The 23854-nt window shown below is 43.5% G+C and overlaps 1 protein-coding gene across 1 annotated transcript in view; it reads left to right on the top strand.

Moving 5' to 3' along the window:
* The window catches only part of slc8a4b (solute carrier family 8 member 4b), a 72703-nt gene that overhangs the window by 41620 nt on the left and 7229 nt on the right, over nt 1–23854 (top strand). Inside the window, exons 10-12 of the mRNA XM_034557564.1 lie at nt 38–229; nt 708–900; nt 22650–22756. Coding sequence (XP_034413455.1) covers nt 38–229; nt 708–900; nt 22650–22756 — 492 coding nt within the window. The remainder of the gene's footprint in view (nt 1–37; nt 230–707; nt 901–22649; nt 22757–23854) is intronic.

Genomic DNA, 23854 nt, shown 5'->3' with positions numbered 1-23854 from the left:
TCAAATCAACATCCTAAAAAGAGAATTCTTTTACCAGAGATTACAGTCGGAGTGATTGACGACGACATCTTCGAGGAGGATGAGTATTTCTACGTCCACCTCAGCAACCCTCGACTGGTTGGTTATCCCGAGATTGGCACCGCCCCGCTGGATAACAGTGCCACCCCCAAAGCCGTGCTGGGTGACAACCACACAGCAACAGTGACCATCTACGATGACGATCACGCAGGTGACAGCGACCCCTAAATAATCGAACAGAAGTTGACTATCTGGATGTAACTACGAACACTAAATGCTCTGTCTCTATTAAAGCCAAACATAACATTTTCGAATTATACTCACTTTCTTTCTAAGGAAGAATTCATGGTGATTTCTGTTCGTAATTAAAATTCTGGGCAAGATTAAAGATGAAAAATGGACAAAGAAGTATATATTGCTTTGCTACATAGTCCCAGGATATCTTCAAGAAGGTCTCACAAAGAGTTCCAGCCCCTCAGTCAACACTTTGTCAGGCACTGGAGTTTGTTAACATCCAAAGAGAATTAAAGTGGGAGTGGGTGGCACTCTATTCCCCATTACACCATATATATGGTGCACATTGGAGAGCAAGCTAGCGAGTGAGAGCGTAGGTGTTCATTAACCTCATCGTTCATGCCTTCCTGCTGTTTCTCCCCTGCGAAACAACGTACTTTCTTTTTCTTTCGCAGGCATCTTTACTTTTGAGACCGCCAGTCAGAAGGTGAGCGAGAGCGTGGGTGTGATGGAGTTGAAAGTACTCAGGACTTCGGGGGCCCGAGGCCTGGTGGCCGTCCCCTACCGAACCGTGGATGCCAGCGCTAGAGCAGGGGAGGACTACGAGCTGGCCGCTGGCAAGCTGGAGTTTCAGAATGACGAAACCATGTAAGTAGAGACATTTTGTTAATATTAGTTATTTAACCCAGTCACAAGTTCTCTCCACTTACTAGGGGGACTTGACAAATGGCCCAATATCTAAAAGAAAAACACAGAATACTCTTTTTATTCACCATTAAATGTGTTTTGTTGCATTAAAAGGACGACCCATTGCTCTTTCCCTGCTTCCTTTCTGTGAGATTGACTCCCGTTCAGAAATAGCTGTTTAGGTTAATTGAGTGTTAAATATGCATTCGTAGTATAAATAGCTCTCGAAGGCAGATAACAGCGTTATAATGCCACTCTTCAAGGTAGGCAACTCTGCATTAAAATGCTTCCTCACACATGCACGCACATACACACACACACAAAATTGCTCTTGTGTCCTTGGGCACATACATTTTTAATATGCTGACGTGAGCTGTGTTAAATTGACCAATACATAAAGCAGTTGGGAATGCAGTTTCCTCAGCGCCTCCTGGGGCCTATGAAGCAAGTACTCTGTGTGTGTGTGTGTGTGTGTGTGTGGTTTTGTTCTTGTACCTGTACGAGGACCATTTTAAAGAACAAGGACATTTCCACTGGTTGCCACTTCCTCAAGGTGCTGTTTGAGTGACAGGGTTGAACATAGGTCAGGGTTAGGCTTTGAGTGCCTAAGTGTTAGAACATGGTCTACGTTGTTATGTCAATTAGTATCCTCACTCACTCAAGTGTAATGATGCAAATGTGTGTGGTCCGTCGAGAGGGCAAACATTTTGACAAGGGCCGCTCAAAAGCTGTTCATCCGTGGCCTGCCCTCAGAGAAAGACTGAGAAGATGGAGTGTGTCTACCTATGTGTGCGTGTGTGTGTGTGTGTTTGTGCTCTTGGACAATTTTAGGTTTTTACGGGCATTTATTTATTTTGATATCATTTTGTAGGGTTTGTATTGCCTTTATTACTGCAGCTAGAGAATGACAGAAGATGGGGACATCGAGGGGATGACAAAGGGACACAGGTCAGAATTGAACCCGGGCCACCGCCGAGGCCTACACAGGGCACACACTCTACTGGATGAGCCCAAAGTTGTCCCATGAGTGAGGACATGTTAGTCTTCAAAGAGCTGTTTGAGCTTTAATACGTTTGGCTTTCAAGGTCAGGATTACAATTACATGTGGGTCCGGGTTAAGGGCTGGGGTTAGACATGTACTGTCGTTGTGATCAGGGCTTTAGTGCTAGGGAGTGCACGGTGTCAACGGGGGTCCTCACAAGTATAGGAGTACAAACGCGCGCGCGCGTGTGTGTATCAAAACAGATTTAAAAATTAACAAGAGGCTTGCCAGCTGACACTAGCCGGCCTTTGCATAAGGGCAGAATGTGTGTGTGTGTGTGTGTGTGTGTGTGTGTGTGTGTGTGTATGTGCGTCTGTGTGTGTGTGCGCGCGCGTGTGCTTCTGTGAGATGATGTACCATCAATGACGCAATCACTACTTATAAAGCTCTGTAGCAAGTGAGCTGTGAGGTTAGGAAAGGGTGAGAGAGGAGTTAGGGAGCGATAAAGAGGGCCAGGGGAGAGATGGAGGGATAAGAGAGATAGACTTCATGTCCTCTGTTGCTGCTGTGTCAGTACAGAAACTAGAGAGAAGGCTGATCTCAATGGAGTTAAGATACTGTTGGTGTGTATGCTACAAGAGGATTAGAGAGATCTATTTAGAGAAGTATTATTGTATTTTTTTTGTCCACCCCTAAGAGATTGTAACTTTGTGGGTCAAGAGTAAACAATAAGCAACAAGCATCGTCCATGAGTGTGGATTAACAGGGCCAGCTTTATATTCACAAAGCATCTGAGAATCATACTGTAAGTTTAAATAGGTCAAAGTCTCTAGCAGTATGCGTTCATCTGAGCTAAGTATGTTTCCCAAAAGAATCCATTTATCTTGTTATAACATAATTCAATTCTTCATGTAAAACAATACCACGATGACCAATACACAATGTAATGCTCTTTTGAATAGTAACTCCAGTGGCACATTGCGCCTTGTCAGAGATTAATTTGGCATTATGGTTATGTGTCTTGCTCTTTTTAAAAGGCTTTTAGAGAACATATACAAACAGAACCCAAAAAAAAGAGAAAGCACTCGTGCAAACAGGTTGCCCCTCCCCCCCCCCCCCCCCCATCATATTCCTCCCCGTCTTTATTGTGTCATGTCTTCTCTCGCTATCCCACTCTCTGTGGGTTTTCTCTCCTCTTTTCAACACTGTGCCTTTGAGCCCCTTGTCAAAAACGTCCCACTAAAGTAAACCTGCTTTTATCCGCTGCACTCGTTCGTGTCTTCCTTCCCTCCATCTGCCCTTTCTCTCTCCTTTCTGTCTTTGCCTAAATGTCTACTCATGATTGACCTTGGATTTGCTCCGTATCATTATTTCTTCTTTTCTTTTCTTCTTCCCGTGTCAGTGAGACCTTCTTTAAGGTTTCTCCCTCCAGCCCCCATATTCTGTCTGCTATATTATTAGATTTTCTTCCACGCTGCATGAATTTTGTCATCCCCCCCCCCCTCCTCTCCTGCTCCCTCGTTTCCTCCCTTCTTCACCTTCTCCTCTACCCACACCTCCCTGTCATCTCATGTTTCTCCTACATCCCCTTTCACCCACTCCTGTTCACCCTCGATTCCTCTTCATTTGCATCTTCCACCCCTCCGCCTCTCACCGTTTTTATTTACACTGTCCTTCCACAATTCTTCTCCCTGCGTGACCTTACTCCTTGTTTTACGTGACCTGACACCCTTATCTTGCTCCGCTGACTCTTTCTCAGCTCTTCTCTTCTCTCCACCTCCTTCTCCTCATCCTCTCCGTCCATCCCTCCAGTCTCTCGTGTCCCTCTTACACTGTGTCTCCTTTCAAGCTACGTAATAGTTTTGTTTACCCATTTTTGTTTTCTGCATTCAAGCAACCAGACATTAATCTGTCACTTTTCATGTTTTTTACCGTCTGTTGGAAGGAGCTTTCTGAAAAGTTTGAGAAAAGAGTAAAGTGATAAAAGTCGGTAGTTGGGTCATATGAGGGGGGGGGGGGGGATGGGGGGAGCCAGGTGCTGCTTAACATTCTCAGGGTAAATCCAAAAGGCATTGGAGCTGAACTGACAAGAGGAGAAGATGGGAAAAGAACACCAAGACGGAAGAGAAGGAGAAGGGGGCTTCAGCTCAATTTAATGAGCTCTAATTTATGCAAACTAATGTGATTCCACAAAGAAAATGACCTTTTCTCCCACATCCCTATATCCTGCCTGGTCGGTACCGCACATTGTCAAACTAGTACTACACACCTGTCCATGTCCATCGTCCATGAGTGTGGATTAATAGTGCCAGCTTTATATTCACAAAGCATCTGAGAATCATACTGTAAGTTTAAATAGGTCAAAGTCTCTAGCAGTATGCGTTCATCTGAGCTAAGTATGTTTCCCTCCTGAGTACTGGGCGAAGGTGGATAATCACATTAACACGGTGTGTTGAAATATAATCTTGTAACATTTTGTTTTTGGTGAGAAACTGAACGCGAATATGAAATAGATTTAGGAGAGAGAATTCCGACTCTGGAATCCCATCTGTTCTCGTGGGTCAGCCGATACGCAAGTTCAACTATCAAAATCAGTGTCAGGAATAACAAAACCAACAAATGGTAATGGGACATCTCGAGTGAAAACGAGTGCATGACCCCCGATGATGTCATAATGATGTCATCGGGGGTCATGTCCGCTTAGAGACTACAAATGCAGAAAGCCAGCTTTCATGCCATTTGAAAGATGCGGCCATTTGCCTGGGAAGACGTTACTAAAGAGGCCATCCTCTTGAATTATAAAAAATGCAGGAACCAGCGTTTTTTGGAGCTTGACTTGTGACTGAAAGTCAGGATATTTCCTTCGTTGCTGCATTGACTTTGCATCTTTGAAGAAGAAGACTCTTTTGGGTTTCAAAGGGTAAATTTCCGCCTTCTTGCCAATCAAGAGGCCACCCTGCCATCCAAATCATGGAGGAAATAGCATTGATGGATAAGGCATGAATAGCTGTGGAAATGTGTTTTCATATGCTGTCATGCAGGGGAAAAGGAAAGGGACGTAGAGTAAAAGATGGAAGGAGGAGAAAAGGAAGAGGGATGTCTTCGTTTCATGACTTAATAATGAACCAAGGACAGAAGTGATGGGGAAAGGGACTGAAAGAATGACGTGAATATGTAATATGTCAGAATATTCTCTTACTTGAGTGGAATTTGTTCAGTGTCGCTCACACAAACCCAGATATATACGGCACAGTAAATCTAAATGAATATGCACACGCAAGAATGAATGAATTCTCCCTCTGTTATCCGCCGATGCTTCTTTTATTTATCCCCGTCTTGTTCCTCCAATAATCTCCCCTGGTTGTCTGTGGCTCTCTCTGCCTTCTTTCTCTCTGTCTTGTTCTTTTTGTTAAGAGGGCATGTGTGTGAGAAGTCAAAGGCAAAGTTAACTGTGCGTGTGTGTGTGTCTGTGTGTGTGTGTGTGTGTGTGTGTGTGTGTGTGAGATAGAGAGATACATGCTCAGCAGGGCCAGTTTATTCTTAGCCTTCCTCTGAGCTGCAACTGAGCACAGAGTCACAGCCAAGACCCAGACAACTGTGTGTGTGTTTGACTGTGTGGGGTCGTCTCCTCTGGCTGCTCATTATAAATTTCAAACAGGTGTCGCCACCACACTGTGCCGACGCCTGTTCAATTACTGCTTTGCCCTTTTGTGTGTGTGTGTGTGTGTGTGTGTGCGTTTTGTGTGCGAGCTCGCGTGGCCTCACTTGACAAGGCAAACCACCTCCAACATTTTTGAGCTCTGAAACTGTGTCACCTTGCAAACAAAGCTGTATTAAAACGTGACTATGTTCCTAAAAATTGCCCTTCGGGAAACTGCAATGTCAGCAATTGAACGTTCCCTGAGCTCCAAACCCTCTTTAGTTACCGCTGCGACACCTATTATTATTAATACAAGCCATGTCCATTTAAGCACTCGATGACGTAGTTCTGTCGTTAAAGAGCACTGTGAACCGGCTTTTTTCATGGAACGGAACAGGGTGAAACAAAAATATGTGAGAAAAATATGTGAGAAAAAAACGTTGGCCGTCAGTTTGTATCTTCACGTCACCGGCTTCCATTGAAAAGGACTGTCGCTCGTTGTGTGACAGTAGTGGCGTTGCTCTTTTAGAGACCCATGTACAACGTGGAGGAACCCAATGCTCGACAGACCTGCCCATCCGAGGTACGATTGGACAATTGTGATTTTTTTTTTTTTTTTTTGGGGGGTGATTTGGAGAAATGTCACAACAACACGATTCAACTCCACTCATCACTTAAAGGTGACCGAATCTGTTGTTGTTGTTGTTTCCAATGGGATCATAGAACCCCCTGAAGTGCACCAGCCGAATTACCACTTAACAATATTGAGTTTTACAGTTACCCCCGCATCCTGCCATGCTGCGTTATGTGTTAATGAATCCAGAATACCACTTCTTAGTGTTTCCACAAAGCTGTCAGAAGAGCTGTGATCATGTATTTAGCTGCTGGTGAAGGAGAAGTCAGCTTGTAAGTTTCAAACAACACATTCTCCCTTTGGCGAGATGCTTCTTGGAATTAAGAGAAATAGAAGGGAAGTGAGAGTGTGTGTGTGTGCGTGTGTGTGGGTGGGCGGGTGGATATTTGCTTGTGTTACAGCACTTGTAACGTGTTTGATTTTTGCAACCTGTTTCTCCGTCTGTCACCAAAGCAGGGTGACTAACCTAAAGCTGTTCCCAAAATAAAACATCCTTTGAACTCCAAATCCCCAAGAGCTGCACGCTTTAAACGTGCGCCCAGTGTGTGTGTAAAGTGTGTGTGTGTGTGTGTGTGTGTGTGTGTGTGTGTGCGCATCTAAGTGTGTGTCATTTCTGCCCAAATCCATACAGATGCACTTGTGTTGAGTGTTTACGCTTGCTGCTGCAGCTGCGTGTGTGTGTGTGTCTGTCTGTGTGTGTGTGTGTGTGTGTGTGTGTGTGTGTGTGAGCAGTTCCCTGTATTTCCTCACAGTCATGTTTGTTGCTCATCTAGTGAGTCTCATATTATCCCCTTCTCAAACCCTCACACACGGGCATACACACACACACACACACACACACACACACACACACACACACACACACTTTAGCATTCTTCAGACGATCAGCCTGTCTGCACATTGTGCCCTTCCTGCTTATCATCTCAGTACTAAATAAACTCGTTATCACCACATTGGGATTACACTGGTTTCAGACGGCCGTTTGGATTTTCTTTTTTCAATGTCATCGCCTCACAAAGTCAAAGCATGTTTTGTCTGACAGACATAACTGAGCAGACATCAGAACAAAAACAATTTAAACCAATCATATTGTTTTTGCGTGACTCCCACATCACACGTTCAAACGGTCGAACACAGCGTGCCGTCTGGTCTGACGGCTTCTTGCTCGCACTATTTATGCAGCAGAGCTGATGCTAGAAAGTATCCAGCCTAAACCCCTTTAACACGGTTTAAAAACGCCTCTGGTAAGAAATCCGGCAAATCTGTTGTTGTTTGTTGTGCCTGCGTTTTTATTTCGCAAAGATAACTGGAACAGATATGATTGCAGCATAGTTAGCAACGCTAGCAGCAATGTCGGCGGGTCGGCCAACCACTATTGGATGGATTGTCATAAAGCGTTGTTCTGACATTAATGTTCCCCAGAGGATGAATCCTAACGACAGTGGACATTTCCTCAATTATGTAGATATTTATATGGTTGATTGAATTATCTTCAATGTGTTAACATTTGAGACTTTAGTGAGCATGTTTGTAATCCTTTTGAAAACCCAGACCCGTCATACGTTATATAAATAATACATTATCCATTTAGTTTAGTTTCAATTGAGCGTCTCGTGCTGTTTTTGTTTGAATGACACTAAACGACATACGGTATTATTATTATTATTACTGATCCATCTAATTTGTAGCTTAGGTTCAATTTCTTTAACTATCGTAGACATCAATTAATCCTTTTTATCAATCACATGGAAAATTCCATCTATTCCACCTACTATTAAACCTATCACTACGGTGCAGAACAAAAAGGACTATTTATTTATTTCATACGAGGCACGTATCCTGGTTGTTGTGCATCCCAGGACAGCTTTCACTTCCCAACAGTTGCATTTGCATCTTACGTCTTCTCTTCTCTTCTACACACCCAACATCCCTCCAGGTTCAAAGAACATCTGCTAATGGGCAGATAAACACGCCCCCCACCCCCCCCCCCCCCCCCCCCCCGCCCTCCTTTTCTATGACTCCCTCCATTTCCACTTTTCCCCTCAGAATTCCTCAGTTGACAGTTTTTCTTTTTTTTTTCTCCTCTATTTGTTGCCGTAGCAACTTATGATCCCTTCCATTGTCAGCGCAACAAAGAGGAGACGACGGAAAATGACAGAAACATCGAAAGGCAGAAATTATGGGAGTAGAATAGGGAGCTTTTGAATTTGTTTTTCTGCTCCGAGCGTTTAAATACGAAGCACTGTGTGATTACTCTCCCCAATATTTTCTTTTCCATTTTCCTTGTCAGTGTCCATCTCTAACATTCGTCGTCAGGTTCCAAAGCAACGGCCACTGTAAGTGTGTGCGCGTTCATGTGTGAGATACATATCCATTGTTTATTCTTTAATTTAAAGAAACATCCTTTGGCCAGATGGAAAATAAAGACTGGAGAGTTAAATCCCATTTGTGGCATAGTCATGGTCTGCCTGACGGGGAGAAAAACTGAAGAGATAAAAAAGGTCTGAGAGCAAAAAATAAAGACGAGAAGAAGGGAAAAAGAAGAATAGAGGCGAGATAGAGAGCGCACATGCTTTGATCCTCCCTTTCCCTCTTCTCTTTCCTGTTTCTCCTCCTTCTCCACGCTTCTTAACCTATTTTCTCCCTGTGCCCTCCCTCCTCTACCCCTCTCTTTCTCCCCATCCTCTCTAATGTCAGAGCAGTCAAACATAAGTAGCTTAAGTCAACATCTTTAACAACCTCAGAAGCTTTTCTCCGTGTGTGTGTGTGTGTGTGTGTGTGTGTGTGTGTGTGTGTGTGTGTGCGTGCGTGCGTGTGTGCATGCGTTTCTCTTCACGTGTGCGAGACATGTGTGTATTGTGTTCCAGCTGTGTGTTGCAATCGATGTGGCAACGGCCGTCTGTTGTTTGCCCGTTGATGTTTTTTCCGCTGTATGACAGCATTTGGGCTGACAGTGCCTCTAACTCACAACCGTAGAGCACCTTCAGCTTCCTCAAACATGTTTTTTTAAACGCGCCCCTGGCTCCTCTCTCTGTGTTTCTGTCTTACGGCGCTGCCATATGAGTCTATAGATTTGTGGGTCTAAGACAAAAGCCAACAAACCTGACAGTTAAAATTGCAGTTAAGGATTTTACAGTCGTGGTGGAGACAGGTATTTACATAGAAGGAAAGGATGCTGCGATGCTGAAATACAAAGCAGCTTTCAGTTGAGGCAGCTCTGACATTAAAATGCTTAACCTGCAGCCTTTGTCTGTGTCTGGCTGTCTCCTCTGTTGTTGTTCTTTCTTTTTCCCCCTTCCATGCCTCTGTCTCTTTGTTATACAATTCTGCCATTTAGCATCCCTGTCAGTCCCTGTTTCTGTTCCTCTCGGTGTCTCTCTTTTGGCCCTTCTCCGGCCTGCATCTTCCCCTGGGGTTTGATTTTTTAAGCATTGCAGTTCAAACAATTTTCTCTGGCGAGCCTACACACACCCTATGGTCAGAGTCCAGCGCCGCCCCCCCCCCCCCCCCCCCCCCCCCCCCCCCACACACACACACACACACACACAGAGATGCACACATGGACTCTTGCCAGCACATCCCTGTGATCAACCCCCTGTGCCCTGCACCCACCCTGCAATCACGGCTCAGAGACCTACCGTGAGCTTTGGCAACAGGCTGCCCTTCCATGCCCATGATTAGAGCCTCAAAAGGGGGAATGAGACATCCAACTACACACCCTTCCTCTCCCTGCTCCCCATCTGCCGATGGCCTCCACCCTGCCTCGCCGTGACCACATTAAAGGCCTCAGTGCTGGGTTCACTGACCAACAACTGTGGGCTAGACGATGCAGGGTGGTGGGATGCCACTTTTCCATTTATTTAGTTTGACTGCACATTCTGCCTGCCTGTATGTTATGGGATGGCCTTGGTGCATGGCATGCCTCACTATATAATCCATCAAATTAATTATACAAAGCGTAGAGAGAGATTACTCCTATAAACAATTCCTTCTGAATTAGTGCTTCACTCTTTCCACCATGTGCCATTGAAAGAGGCTGGAAGGTTAAGTTATATTTGTTCTGGGAGAATAGTGCCCCCTTTCTTCTCTGCGCCTCATTAATTGGTGTATAAAAGGTCAGTAAATTGTAAAAATCCCCATCACAGCTTTGAAGGTGACGTCTTCTGTGTCGACCAACAACAAGTTATTGACTTTTGTTCTTCTGTCCATTCACAACGTGGATAATTCTTGGAGAGTTAAAAGTGTTTTTCTACCCTCTCTTTTCCTCTTTTTGCTGATGTACTGTATGCAGGGCACAACAATTATAACCACATATCCTTAGATTGGTTTGAGGGCTTAGTTGCATTAAATTAGAGCAGTGACCAGTGCATGATTGGATACTGTTCGGATGGCAGTATCATACTAATGAAGTGAAATATGAGAACGCATCCTCAGACTGCCTGGAGTTGGCCGGGTTCATCAAACTCTGGTCCAGTATACACACTTATATATTTATACTCATATTTTGCACATAAAAAAGAGAAGTATTCTGATTGTTAAAACTGGCAGTAGGTGTAGCAATCAGGTGCAATCAAATGATAAGTGCTCGTTTAACATTTCTTTCTTCTTTCTTTGTCTCTAAAGGCATTTTTCATGCTTGTAGGTGATGATAATAACAGTATTCAATCATGTAATTTACAGTATAGCTTATTCCATAGCTATACTTTGGCTCTAAAATAACTGAAAGCAACCTTTAACATCTGGTTATGATTCTATAATTCACACTTAAGGACTAGAAACATCAATGTTTGTGCCTAAAGGTTTAGAGACAAAGTACTTGCAGGGCTGACTAGTTGGGGAATTATGTATCTTACTTCTAACATGCTATTTAGCCATGACATCCACAATAACTCTCTGTTCCCTGAAAGGTCAAAGTTCACCAACGTTTAATTTAAAATTCACTTCATACGATTAAATTGACTTTAAGCGATATTCAGGATAAGCAACTATTCTCTTTAAATGAACAGAGTTTGCCACAAGACCAGGCCTTGAGACACTGCATTCTTTCTTCTCAGTCTTCAAGTCTCAAATGTGGCGTGTTACTCTGTCAACACAATATCACCTACCTTCTGTCATATTAGGTCGGTTATTTAGTTTCCCAGACTTACGGCAGACATTCAATTCAATTCAGTTTATTTTATATAACCCAATATCACAAATTACAAATTTGCCTCGGAGGGCTTTACAATCTGTACACATACGACATCCCTGACTTTTGACCTCACATCGGATCAGGAAAAACTCCCCAAAAATAACCTTTGACAGGGAAAAAAGGGAAGAAACCTTCAGGAGAGCAACAGAGGAGGATCCCTCTCCCTCGATGGACAGAAGCAATAGATGTCATGTGTACAGAATGAACAGCATTACAGAGTTACATAAACACATTACATGAATATGACAATGTATGAATGGAACTCCAATCCATGAAACAGAAGGAGGTAGAGAGGAGGGGGGGGGCGGGGAGCATCAGCAGGGCCAACGCGGGAGGCCGGCTCACCAGGCATCAGACACCTCCAGGTCCAATGGACCCTATGAGACGTGAAATAAATCAGTCCACTAGAGTCCCACCAGTGATAAACCGCGACCGGCTTTGGGTCTCAGCCCATAGATTGAGAAACTCGACTCCGACATAATGAATGCACCCTGCAGCAGACGAGTGATGAGCCAGTTCCTGACTGCACTAGCTCAGGGTAATCTACACACACACACACACACACACACACACACACACACACACACACACACACACACACACACTCACACACACACACACACACACACTCAGTGTTGTCAGAGTGATTAAATCACTAATAGCTTGCGGAGGAGACTATGTGACTCACACAAGCTCTCCATCGCAACTCCCATCCCTCACCCTCCCTCTCAGTACTCTTTCCAATACAGTTCTTCTTCTCTCCATCTGACTTCATTTAGCTCTTTGTCTCTTTCATCTCGCTGTCCCCCCTTTCGCCTCATCCGTCCCCTCAATCATCTTTCTATCTTCCTTTAACCCTCCTCATCTCCACCGTCATATTCTGCCCTGATCTGCCTCTCTTTCCTCAACATCCATCTGTCTCTCTCGCGTATCCTTCCTCTCCTTTATTAATCTCTCTCAGCTCCATCTATCTTTCCTCGTCGCCTCAATTTTATTCTTCCCTTTGCAGATATCTTCTCCATCTTCCTCTTCATTTTAGAGGATGATATATCATCCCTCGCCGTCTTGTCGTTCACTCATCCGCTCTCTCACCTGCATCGCTTCTTCTTACCACTTCATCGTTTGCCCTCTATCTTTATCACTGTTCACTTTATCATTATCCTCATCCTTTCCTATAAACTCTGTTTTTTTACCCTGTTGTGTGTGTGTATGTTTAACATTAATAGCAGGTGAAGTTTGAACAATATGTATTTGCAGGAGAAAAATAGGGCTTAAGAAAGTCTGGTCCACACTTTTAAAAGGTCAGCACAGGCCAGACTTTAAACAAACACACACACACACACTTACACATACTGTACACACACACACACCTCTCTGCTCTTATGGAGCGTACGGAGTAATCAGTGTATACTCCATGGCTATTATGGATTTCTTCAGCATGCCATATATGCATTGCCAATAAAGCTTTATTTACCAACTATTTGTGATAAATCTGCACTAAATTTGTTCTGAATTTGGATGGAAATTGCTGGTCTCATCGAACCGATTGTGGCCTGAGAGAAGACCCAGGCCTGTACTATTGTGTCACTTTGCTTATTCTTAAAGTCCTGTTGTTGTTTATCAAGACATAGCCTCTGTTACTCCTCTTAAAATCACAAAACGTTTTTCCTTTCTGTTAAACAAACAAAACTCATCTTTAATCGTAATTAATAAAGGTACAGAATGCAGCTGGGAAATCATATTCTCAGGTATATTAACTTTTTTTTATGATTCTGCTCTATTACAGTACCACTTGTTGCACAGTAATATTTTTTTGTGGCTCATCCACATTACACTAATTTCCCCTGATGGTCGATGACAAAAGCCTCTCTCGGATTAAATACAGTTGTGTGTGTATGGTGAGTGATATCGAAGAGAGAGAGAGAGAGAGAGAGAGAGAGAGAGAGAGAGAAAGTTAAATGGACCAAAGGAGGCGGGTTAGCCAGACATAAAGACGGACAGATTTGTGTGTGTGTGGGTGGGGGGAGAGACAGATGAATTGCTTGGAGAAAAAAAACAAAAGGGAGGAGAAAGTGCAGGTGGAGGTGGGAACAGAGAGAATGAGAGCAAATGATGGCTAGAGGGCGGAAAGCAGAACACATAGGACAGAAGGAAGAGAAGGAAGGAGCGATGGATGAAGAGAACGGCCAACTGTTGGTACCCTGGCCGGAGAAGGAGGGAAACAGGGTGAAGGAGGAAAAGAGAGGAGTGGTCATTTATCCTGTGCTCGGGGCAGGGAGAGAATTAGAATTGGGTGGAGTGAGTGAAAGCCTTTGGCAAGCCGCCACATGCGAACTTGGCAGCGGTTGGCATGGCGATATATCCATCCCACCGCCCTCACCTTGAGCCGCTAACGGCAGTCAATCAAACCGAGATGTCAGTACACACACACACACACACAACAGATTGTCTTTGTGAGGTGCACCGCTGACTACATTCATTTTCTGCACTACTAACCTTTAACCCTTCATCACACAGTGGCCATTACACACTCACACTGCACTTTATTGGAACTTCTTGTGGAGATCAAGGCCGGATTACCAACTGGGCAGAGTGCCCAGTGGCCCCTCACACTGCAGGGGCCATTAAATGCTTCAGGCTTACTGTGTGTCAAGTGGTGTGCGATCATCTATTTGAAACATTGCTCAATGAATATGCACCACGGATATTGGCCTTCTAAGCTACTTGTGATGCATCAGATTCTCCGTGGTTTAAGGAAGCGACACCGAGACTCGTTTTGTGTTTGCATGCAGACATAAAAATGGGTTTCGCATATTTCACGCAAACATTACATAGTTTCAATGAGGATTTGTGACACGCTGATGAAGAATGTATTTATTGAGTGAAATTAATTGAACCTTTTAACTAGTTAAACTGCCCCTAATGTCCGTTGAAACAAGTAAGTGAAACAGATGCTCTCTATATGTGACATTCCTCAAACAGCTTGGTTCTCCATGGCAGCTCCCCATTTGACCAGATCATAAATATATGATGGGAAGTGTTCAAACATACATGAGAACAGACGAGATGAGAGGGAAAGAGAGAGGTGAGGGGGATGAAAGAACAGGGGATGACAACAAAAGAGGGGGAAGGACGATTGCCCATTGCTCATTCATCTCTCTTTGTGTGTTTGTCTTCAACACTGCTGCTTTTTAATCATTTCACCCGAGATAAAGATGGAGAATGGACAAGCATTAGTTAAAATTAAGTGATGTCTCTCTTTCTGGCTATTTTATCTGTGTGTTTTTACTTGTTCTCCCTCTATTTCAACTCTCTTCACCCCTCTTTTTCTCCAAAAGTCTCCCTTTTCATTTTACTCCCTGCATCTTTGGCTTTAATCTCTCCATCTGTTCGTCCCTCTAGACCAATTCATCCATCATCCGTGCAATTATATTAGCTTGTTTCTTGATATAGTATTCCCCTGTTCTTCATTTTCAATATCTCTTTTTCTCCTTCTCTCGCAGACCATCCTCTTCTCATAATTCCTCATTACCATCTCGCCATCTCTCTGTGCGTCTCTCCGGTGTAAAAAACTGCATAAGCTTTTTTGGATGTATAATTAAAAGCTGCTAAAAGGGTTTGCGGATAGAGGGGGGAGGGGGTTGAACTGGCACCCGTAACATTTAAACAACTTCTTGTGAAACACAACAACAACATCGGGAAAGCAGAGTGGCCATTACGTACTTTGGTCATTCCTCTGCAACCGCCGAAACCACGGCTTTTTAACGCTGTCAGGCTGAAAGAGTCTGAGATTAATGTTACGTTCTGCGTGCTGCCGCGTGCACGCATTTCACGTTTAAAAAAAAAAAGAAGGCCAAGAGGTTGGTCGAAAGGGGATTAATATTGCGTGGAAAAGTCAAATGTGTCTGTTGTAAATGTACCGTGCACTCTTTTTTTCCCAACAAAATGGGGGGAAATAAAATGCACGGCAGCTGACGAAGCCAATTAACATCCGATTTGACAAGCGCAGGTGAGGTGATACAGTACCTGTGAAGAAGTGCCTTCATTTTTAGCTCGCCTTCTCACAGAGTAACAGCCTGTGTCTCGTGCCGAAAGCACACAATGAATCGCTGCCTTGTGGAGGAATAATTATTATTATATTATCCTAACAAGTTTAACACTGTTTCCTTCAGAGCACGGCAGTGACATCTATACAATACAATCTAAAACAAGCTGTTACATAAACCATTACATAAAGTCATAGTGTTTGCTCAGACCCCTGACCCATGATGAACGAGCCACATCAAAAAACTGTCAGCTGACTCACAGATTCATGCGCCTCCGTGAGGTCGGGCTATTCCCTTCGGAGGCAAAACTTGATTCTTCTTTACCCGAAACCCCTTTCATGCTGTTGGATCCGAATCCCACTCTACTCGTTACTTTTTTAAATGGAGAGAAATTACACAGGGAGGGAAAAGTGCTGTGTAAAATTAGCTGAGGGTGTCTGGGTTGATGCCATGGCTGTCAGTCTGTCTCATATTATTGTTAAGTCATAAGCCTCAAATCTTCAGCTAAGCCTTCAATCCAAACCCTCCATACTGGCCAGCGTGAACCACATTCAAAGTATTTAATATGCAAAAGAGGAAAAGTTGTTAACGATGTGTGCATCGCTGTGAATGTGTTTAGGTTAGATACACAGTTGATTCACACTGTTCAAAAAAATACCAATTTGCATGTTTCCTTTAGTTTTTATTGCCCACACACTCCCCGCTTCTTTCCTCCCTCGGTTTTCTTTTTTCTCTCTCTTTTTCTTCTTCTTCTGTTGCTCCCTCTTGAAAATTGTTATGTGCGTTGTTGTCCTCTTGAGATCCTCTCTGAGTAACGCACGCACAGGGCTGAGAATGAGAGAGCGCATCACATAAATCAGCAGAGACAAGAAGCACTTGGCATAAACATACCAGAGTTATATATATATATATATATATATATATATATATATATATATATATATATATATATTCTCCAAATATGACACTTGAAATAATACACATATCTGCAGATTAAAGTTGCCTTTTCGCCACTGTGCCCCAGGATGAGTAACAGCCATGCCGCGTCATCTCTGGGGTTCCAACAGGGGGCGCTTGGGTTCATTTGCATTTTAATTAACAGAGAGTTGTTGTGGGCTCAACCACTAGGGGGCCTTTGTGGAATTCCCCCTGACGTGTGCTTAAAGAGATGAACGAAGTGATGTAGGTAAAATAATTTGTCTCTTGTATATATAAAGTTTCTCCGAATGAAACCAAATTATATTTTAAGCGAGTTTTTCGCCTCAGGCAACAAAGGAGTATTTTGACCAATTAGGACTCATTTTCAAAGACGGGTCCGTGCAGTGTCGGCTACTGGATCATTCAGTTCAGAAACCTCGTCCCTCATCCTTTCTGCCGCCATTAAAGCTGCGTATCCCCTCTGTCCAACATGTCGTTCTTCTCAAACAGGAAGTGGAGGAGCAGTGGCGCTTTCGTGCTTTCTCAGCTAACGTTCAGTGTGCGACGAGATCAAACCTCCTCAGCTTCCCCTTTCTTATCTTCCTTTCCTCTTTTGTCCTTATTCTCCTGTTCCTTCCCCGTCTTATCTTTCCACACCTCCCTCTACGTCCTCCTTCTTCTTCTTCTCTCTACTTCCTTACTCTTTCCTTTCCCCCCTCATTCTTCTGTCATGGTGCATGCTCCCCCCTTCTCTTCTCCCTTCTCTTTCTTTTTGTATATATCATCCCCTCATCCTCTGCCCTACATTTCAATGCGTCTCTTATTTGTTCTCTCTTCCTTCTTTTACACTTTTCTCTCTCTCTCTCTCTCTCTCTTCTGCTCCCAGTGGATAGCAGTACAGTAGATTACAATACATCAAATGCATGCATGCATGCATGTGTGTGTGTGTTTGTGTGTGTGGTTATATGCATGATGCGATTTGTGTCATAACTTAATCCTACACAACGTAATGCAGATGGGAAGGCATTAGCGTGCATGCGTGCTATCTCGGATCAGAGGACAGACTCAGGCATGTGTAATATATATGGTGTATAAGCGACTGTGATTTGTGTGTAATTCCACTACATGGTTTCCACGCCAACCATACATCCTCCATACCGCCCACATTTCTTCATCCCATCCCTCTCTTCTAACTCTTCTTCCTCTGCCTCCTGGTAGCTGGTGAAATGGAAGGTCTCTCTAGCCTCCTGGGTTTAAGGGCTGATATCCACTACCGGGGTGGAATTTTAATATATATATATATATATATATATATATATATATATATATATATATATATATATATATATATGTTCCACAATGCCCCTTCTGCAGCAATTGGATTGTCGTTAAGTTTAGGGCTTCACGCATCAACGGCATGATGTGTCATCCGTAATCGGGCCATGTTGGGCATTCGAAGGTGCATTCAGGGGCTTTGCCAAAGAGATCGCAAAACAGAAATCTAAAAACAGACCCCGAACGATATTTTGTCATCGGTCTTTTGAAAGCTAATTTACAATAAAAGAGTGACCCTGTTTACAGTATGTCCCTTTATTATGCAGGTAAAATGTAATAAAACTCCTCTGAAAAATCAGGACATTTTGTATTTTGAGTTAAACATTATATGGCTTATGAAACAACGACAATATTGTAATCTGCATCTTCTTGTCAATTCTGAAAAAAAAAATGTTTCAGTTATTTCTCAAAAGAATCTTACCTCCTGAATTTTGATTGTCTGTGTATATTTCTTAAAGGTTTCTAATGTAAGTGTACCCAAAAGTAGCATCTGTAGCAACAGCTGTGCCAACAACTATGAATTATTAGTTCCTAAAATACCCTGAATGCAGCATGAGAATGGAGAGCTCACAATGCCCTGGAAATAAATCCCCCTCTTATGAATCCCTGTCAACCATGAGTTTGACCGTCTGAGGGTCACGTGTGCCCTGACTCAAGGGGAACCTCTCACACCCTTCTACCTTAGTGTCCTTCTCCTCTTACCGTCTCTCTATCACAGCCTACTCTGGCTTCCTTCCTCTGTCCCTCTCTTCAAACCTCAAGTCATCTCATGCACCTATCTATCTCTGTCCTCCCACACACACACACACACACACACACACACACACACCAGAGAAGCAACGTTATTACTCACCACAGCTGGAGACCACTTAGCATGAGTGTTTATGTGGGATACAGTTTGTGTGTGTTTTGTGTTGTTTCTCATTAAGCGTTCCATAATATCATTAAGTGGGATAATAGCGTTCCCCTTAGAGCTTCTTCTCCTCTCTCCTACTCTCTCAGTTGGACTCCCTCAAATTGTTTTGTTGGCGTTGCTAACCCCCCCCCTCCCCCCCGATCCACACACATATAAGTTAAAAAGAAAAGTTGAGAATATCAAGTCGAGAATGGCCAAACGAAACCCAAACTTCAATGGTCGTGAACTGCAGGTCCTTCTGCAGGGAGAAGTCAAACGAGCTGTCATATTCGGTAGTGTTAGATGTGGGAATAACGCATTGGACGCATTTATTACCTCAGTAGAATTCAATAATAATTCAATGGTCTTCATTTGGCAAATTCATGTTTCACTTAGAGTTTAATAGAGGATAAAGAACCTTATAATGGACACAGCGTTCTCAGGTCTGGTCGATGTTATTCGCCTTGCAACTTTAACTTAACTGACGTTCATTGTAACTTTTTTGGTGCGCCTAAAAATGTCCTATTCGGTTTTCCATTGTACTTGTGGTCACCTCTTTTGGTTCCAAAAAAAAGTCAAACGCCAGACGCAAGGCTTCAGAACCGCGGCTCACGAACAAACGAGTGACATCACACTCTGTGGTTAGTGCAGCTTTTACCAAACAAGTGAATGTAGGGGGGGGGGGGGGGGAGCAGTTCACTGTGCATTAACGCCATATCCATCCAGTATCGTCAGGTATCACCGAAGCAAATGTTATCATTTTGTTGACCATCACAATCCTTGTGTTCAGCTGAAGAAGAAGATGCAGGTCCTCTTCATCTTCATCACCTTCTAAAGAGCCACTCAGAGGGGCTTTGCTGAAGGAAAACAACGAGTGGCCTGCCTGGCTTTTCAAATTTGACACTTTCATCAATAACATTTTTATGATCTCCATTTTCCTATGTAGCGGGAATTCTCTCACTGTGTGTGTGTGTGTGTGTGAGAGAGAGATTTAAAAGGTTCCGTCAGAAACAGAAACGGTAAAACTGGAGTGTGTTTATAAATCAACCTCACTAAATAAAATGAGTTGTTTGCTACTCACACACACACTCACACACTCACACACACACGCACGCACGCACGCACGCACGCACGCACGCACGCACGCACGCACGCACGCACGCACGCACGCACGCACGCAGCTTCCAGTGGTTGTAAATCAAAAGTAGAACTGGAGCCAGAAGAAAATGTGAGAGATGGAGACAGAGATATGAAGAGAGCCATGTGTCCATTAAGTAATGCGATGAGGTCTCAGCTAATCAAATCAAACTGTCGCTCAATCATTCACTTCCGTAAGAACTTCAGGACCACATGCAAACAAACACACACACGCGCACACACACTCTGCAGCAATATGAAACAAAGCCATTAAATTGATTTATAGCCGACTTGATTCTGGTTCGGGCTTTTTAATCAACAATACCTTTTGTTGACTCTTTTCTCACTCTGACACGCTGCCCCCCCCCCCCCCCCCCCCCCCCCCCGTCTCCTTTTCCCGGGCCGAGCAAGTTGTGTGCGGGGTGAACTTGGCATGTGTGTGTCTGGGTTTGTGTACGTCTGTTGACAGGCATTGAGGCTGTCTGACAGAGGAACCTTCTGGGGAGCAGGTGTCGAAAAGTAACAAGGTAGAAATAGAGAGAGAAGGCGACACCGTGAGACGGAGGGAGAAATGTAATGAGATAAATAATGAATGGTGTTTTTCATGGAGGCAGGAGTGCATGTAGAAGTTAGTCAGGGCTTTGCACACTCGTGTTGGAAGACATCAAGGGGGGTGTCCTTAGTGTTGCAGGTAAGGGGGGAGGGGGATTGTGAACGTATGTCACAATTTTCAATTTCCAACAGTTTTTAAAACATTTCACTCAAAACATTTTTTTTTTAATGCCTCATAATAGGAAAGAGCCAGGAGATCACCCGAGTCTTTAGGATTCAGCCTTTGGGAGCCATGACTAGCTGAGCCGAATTTAATGGCAATCCATCCAAGAGTTATTACATTGCCATCTCTAGAGCCACACTGCTCTCACAGAAAAGAAGGTCAAGTCGGAGTATTGTTTCTACTGTGGAAGTATACACTGTGTTGATGTCACCCAGTGCTCTCGACTGGATTAACGGTCCTTTTTCCCCAGTGTGAAATAAACTGTAAAAGTAACCAAACTAAAATGCTTGGTATCTCAAGCCGGATATAGACTCTGGCCTCCAGTGACCATTAGCACAACGAGTTGTTTATAAAATAAGAAAACGCATGGAAATAAAAGAAAAAAACATGACGCATGGAAATAAAAGAAAACACCGTGTTTATGTGATAATAGGAAGTTGAGGGGGCTAAGGGAGAAGGGAAGAGGGCTGAGATGGAGAGAGGAGGGCACAGAAGGAAGCGCTACAACAGCCAGCCCCAACTATGAATAATGAAAGCACTGCAGTGAGTGTGTGTGTGTGTGTGCGTGTGTGTGCGTGTGTGTCGTCTGCATGTGTAAATTGGCTGAATTAATGAATACATATGTTTATGAATCCCCCAAGCGTTTAACAGGAACATGTTTTCACAGGTATCATGTTTTTGTACTGTATTGTTTGTGCGTGTGTGAGTGAGTTTGTGTGTTACTAGTGAAGCGTGGGCATACGGGGGGCGGGGGGGGGGGTTTGTTCATACAAACCGCAGACTGCGTAATGTGTATGATGTGCGGCATGAAAAACACAAGTGTACATATCTACTGTGTGCATATTCCTGATATTCCGTTGGAGGTATTATGAGTTGTGTGTGTGTGTGTGTGTGTGTGTGTGTGTGTGTGTGTGTGCGTGCGTGCTCTTGTTCCCCTGAGAGAACTCAATGTGTATTGAGTCGTAACCCGCCACATCTCAGTGGAGTCCATGCATTACTCATACTCCTCTCTCAGTCCCTATTCTCTTGCTCCCGTCTCCTCCTCTTGCAGCTCCCTGTCAGCTGACAGCCCGTTAGGCCCGGCGCGCCGTAGTTACCGTTGCTACACCTGTCAATCTTTCCCTTCCAGTGAACACGTTACTGCAGACAGATGACTGGGAATGATTAGAGAAAATACATCGTCCTTCCCCACGTGCCCTCCACTAAATAGTTCTGGATGTATTTTCTTTTTTTTCCCCCTCTCTTGTTTCACATCTGATGAAAAAAACAACGTTCACATCTCTTCCATTGCTGAGAGTTGACCCGATGCAAGGCTGGAATTAGCAAGTCCAGCCAGTTACGCTCACCTATGACAACAATGCGCTTCCACTCTCTCCACACCACCGCCACATTCCCCTCCTTTCTCTGGTGACCCCGAAGAGTATTTGTGGTTGTCGGAGCCAACATGGCGGACGGTGAAGCATGTGATGACACAACCAGGTGGAGATGAACGCGCTCCCCCTCTTTGTCTGTCTGATTTTTGAGATGAAGATTGTATACTCTGGGTGAAACAGAGCAGAAGGAGGCCAAACAGATGGGATTTCCACATAAAAGGACCAAAACTAACACATGGCGGCAACGTTTTGGAATTAGGAGGGATGTTTGGAAGGTTATATGAGGGCTCTTTCCATTTATACTGAAGCCATTATCAGCTAATAGTTGCATACCAGCACCAATTAGAAAGCAGCGAAATACTTTCTTAACTGTCAGCCTCCTTTACTACGTTTATATATTACTAATTCGTAAATGCTGCCAACTCTTGTGTCCTTAAAGCATGGGACTCACAGACATCCATCTCTCCACTTTTTGCAACAGCACGTTAAATATCCTTGACTTTTCTGTCCCATGAAGCGTTGTTTAAAACCTTCCAATAAAAGTTCACATGAAAGGATTTTCTGTCTGTAAATACGTGGACGGATCTAATTGTGCTGTATCCCAGTTGTTATGGTTAGCTAACCTCCTGTCTGATTATATTGTGACGGATGAGACTTTCCCAGTTTTAATGGACCCCTTTTGAACACATTATTGTTACTTATTATGAGGAAGAGCGTGAAACTGAAAGGTTAATTATCTGGGATACACCCGCCGAGTCTCATCCTTCTCTTCGCTTGTTAACAGGAAGATCATCGAGGTGAAGATAATTGATGATGAGGAGTATGAGAAGAACAAGAACTTCATCGTCGAGCTGGGAGAGCCTGTTCTGTTGGACATAGGGCAGAAACACGGTGGGTGTCTCTGTGTGTGTGTGTGTGTGTGTGTGTGTGTGTGTGTGGAGTTAGATTCACTTGGGAAACATGTCACTTTGGATGTGAACAGATTTAAAGAACCCTGGGGGGCTTAAGCTGGGTGGTGTCTTTAAAATAACAGCTTCCTTGTCACATCATGTCGGACCCCACATAGCAGGAAAACAAGAATAGTAATCACAATCAGTGTTTGGGCCAATTAATTACCATATACATAAATACATTTGTTTATCTATTAGCCAGGAATCCTCTAAACCACTGCACTATTGCCCTCTGGTCATAATTCAGTAAAGTAAGAGACTAAATTGAATATACAATGTGCAGGTCATTCCTGCCTAATGAACTGTTTTGATTAGGTTCCTCCTCCTCACTTTCAGAGCCCTTCACATCTCATCCCTTCAACTTTTTAAGACCATAGGAAGCTTTAGTTGAAGTTTTAAACGGCTCATTACTTCAAGGCAGACAGCTAATCTTTAGCAGGTGACTTAAGGCTAAAGAGAACCAGCGCTGAGAGTCAATAAGTAATTTCCGCAGCTTGTTCTGCTTTGAATTTCCACAAGATTAAAAATGTACATGATGACAGAAAAGACAAAAAGGTATCTGGAGTAACTTTGGTTGAGTGCTTTCACTTTACGAAGACATTGTCTCATTTCAGCCCTTTTCTTTCTTTCTTTTATTATTTATTAAACAATTTGTGTCATTAACGAAATCATTCGCATACATAACCTTTAATGGACTGGTTCATTGGCCCATACAAGAGAAACATATACAGTATATCAATATATTCTTACTTTTAAATGAGTATTTCTCATGACAATATTGTAGTTTCTGAATTAGATTGTGAAAAGTGTTCATCCTCTGTGCAGACATTATGCAAGATACTGTAGGATTGTGTAAGAGTTTGGGTTCACTGAAGCACGTGGCACAGCACGTTGTATTCTGAACATTTCATGCATAACTTAATGTGTTTTCCAGGGATAAAAATCATGGTGAGAATGCAATAAACCTAGCTTCACTCACGCCTTAGGTTCTGCCAAAACACAGATGACCAACACTCAATACATGTGCCTGAACGCTCCT

The sequence above is a fragment of the Cyclopterus lumpus genome, chromosome 18 (genome assembly GCF_009769545.1).
Source record: "Cyclopterus lumpus isolate fCycLum1 chromosome 18, fCycLum1.pri, whole genome shotgun sequence".
Taxonomy (NCBI): Eukaryota; Metazoa; Chordata; class Actinopteri; order Perciformes; family Cyclopteridae; genus Cyclopterus; species Cyclopterus lumpus.
The sequence above is the reverse complement of the archived record's forward strand: the minus strand, read 5'-3'. Positions and strand labels throughout refer to the sequence as shown.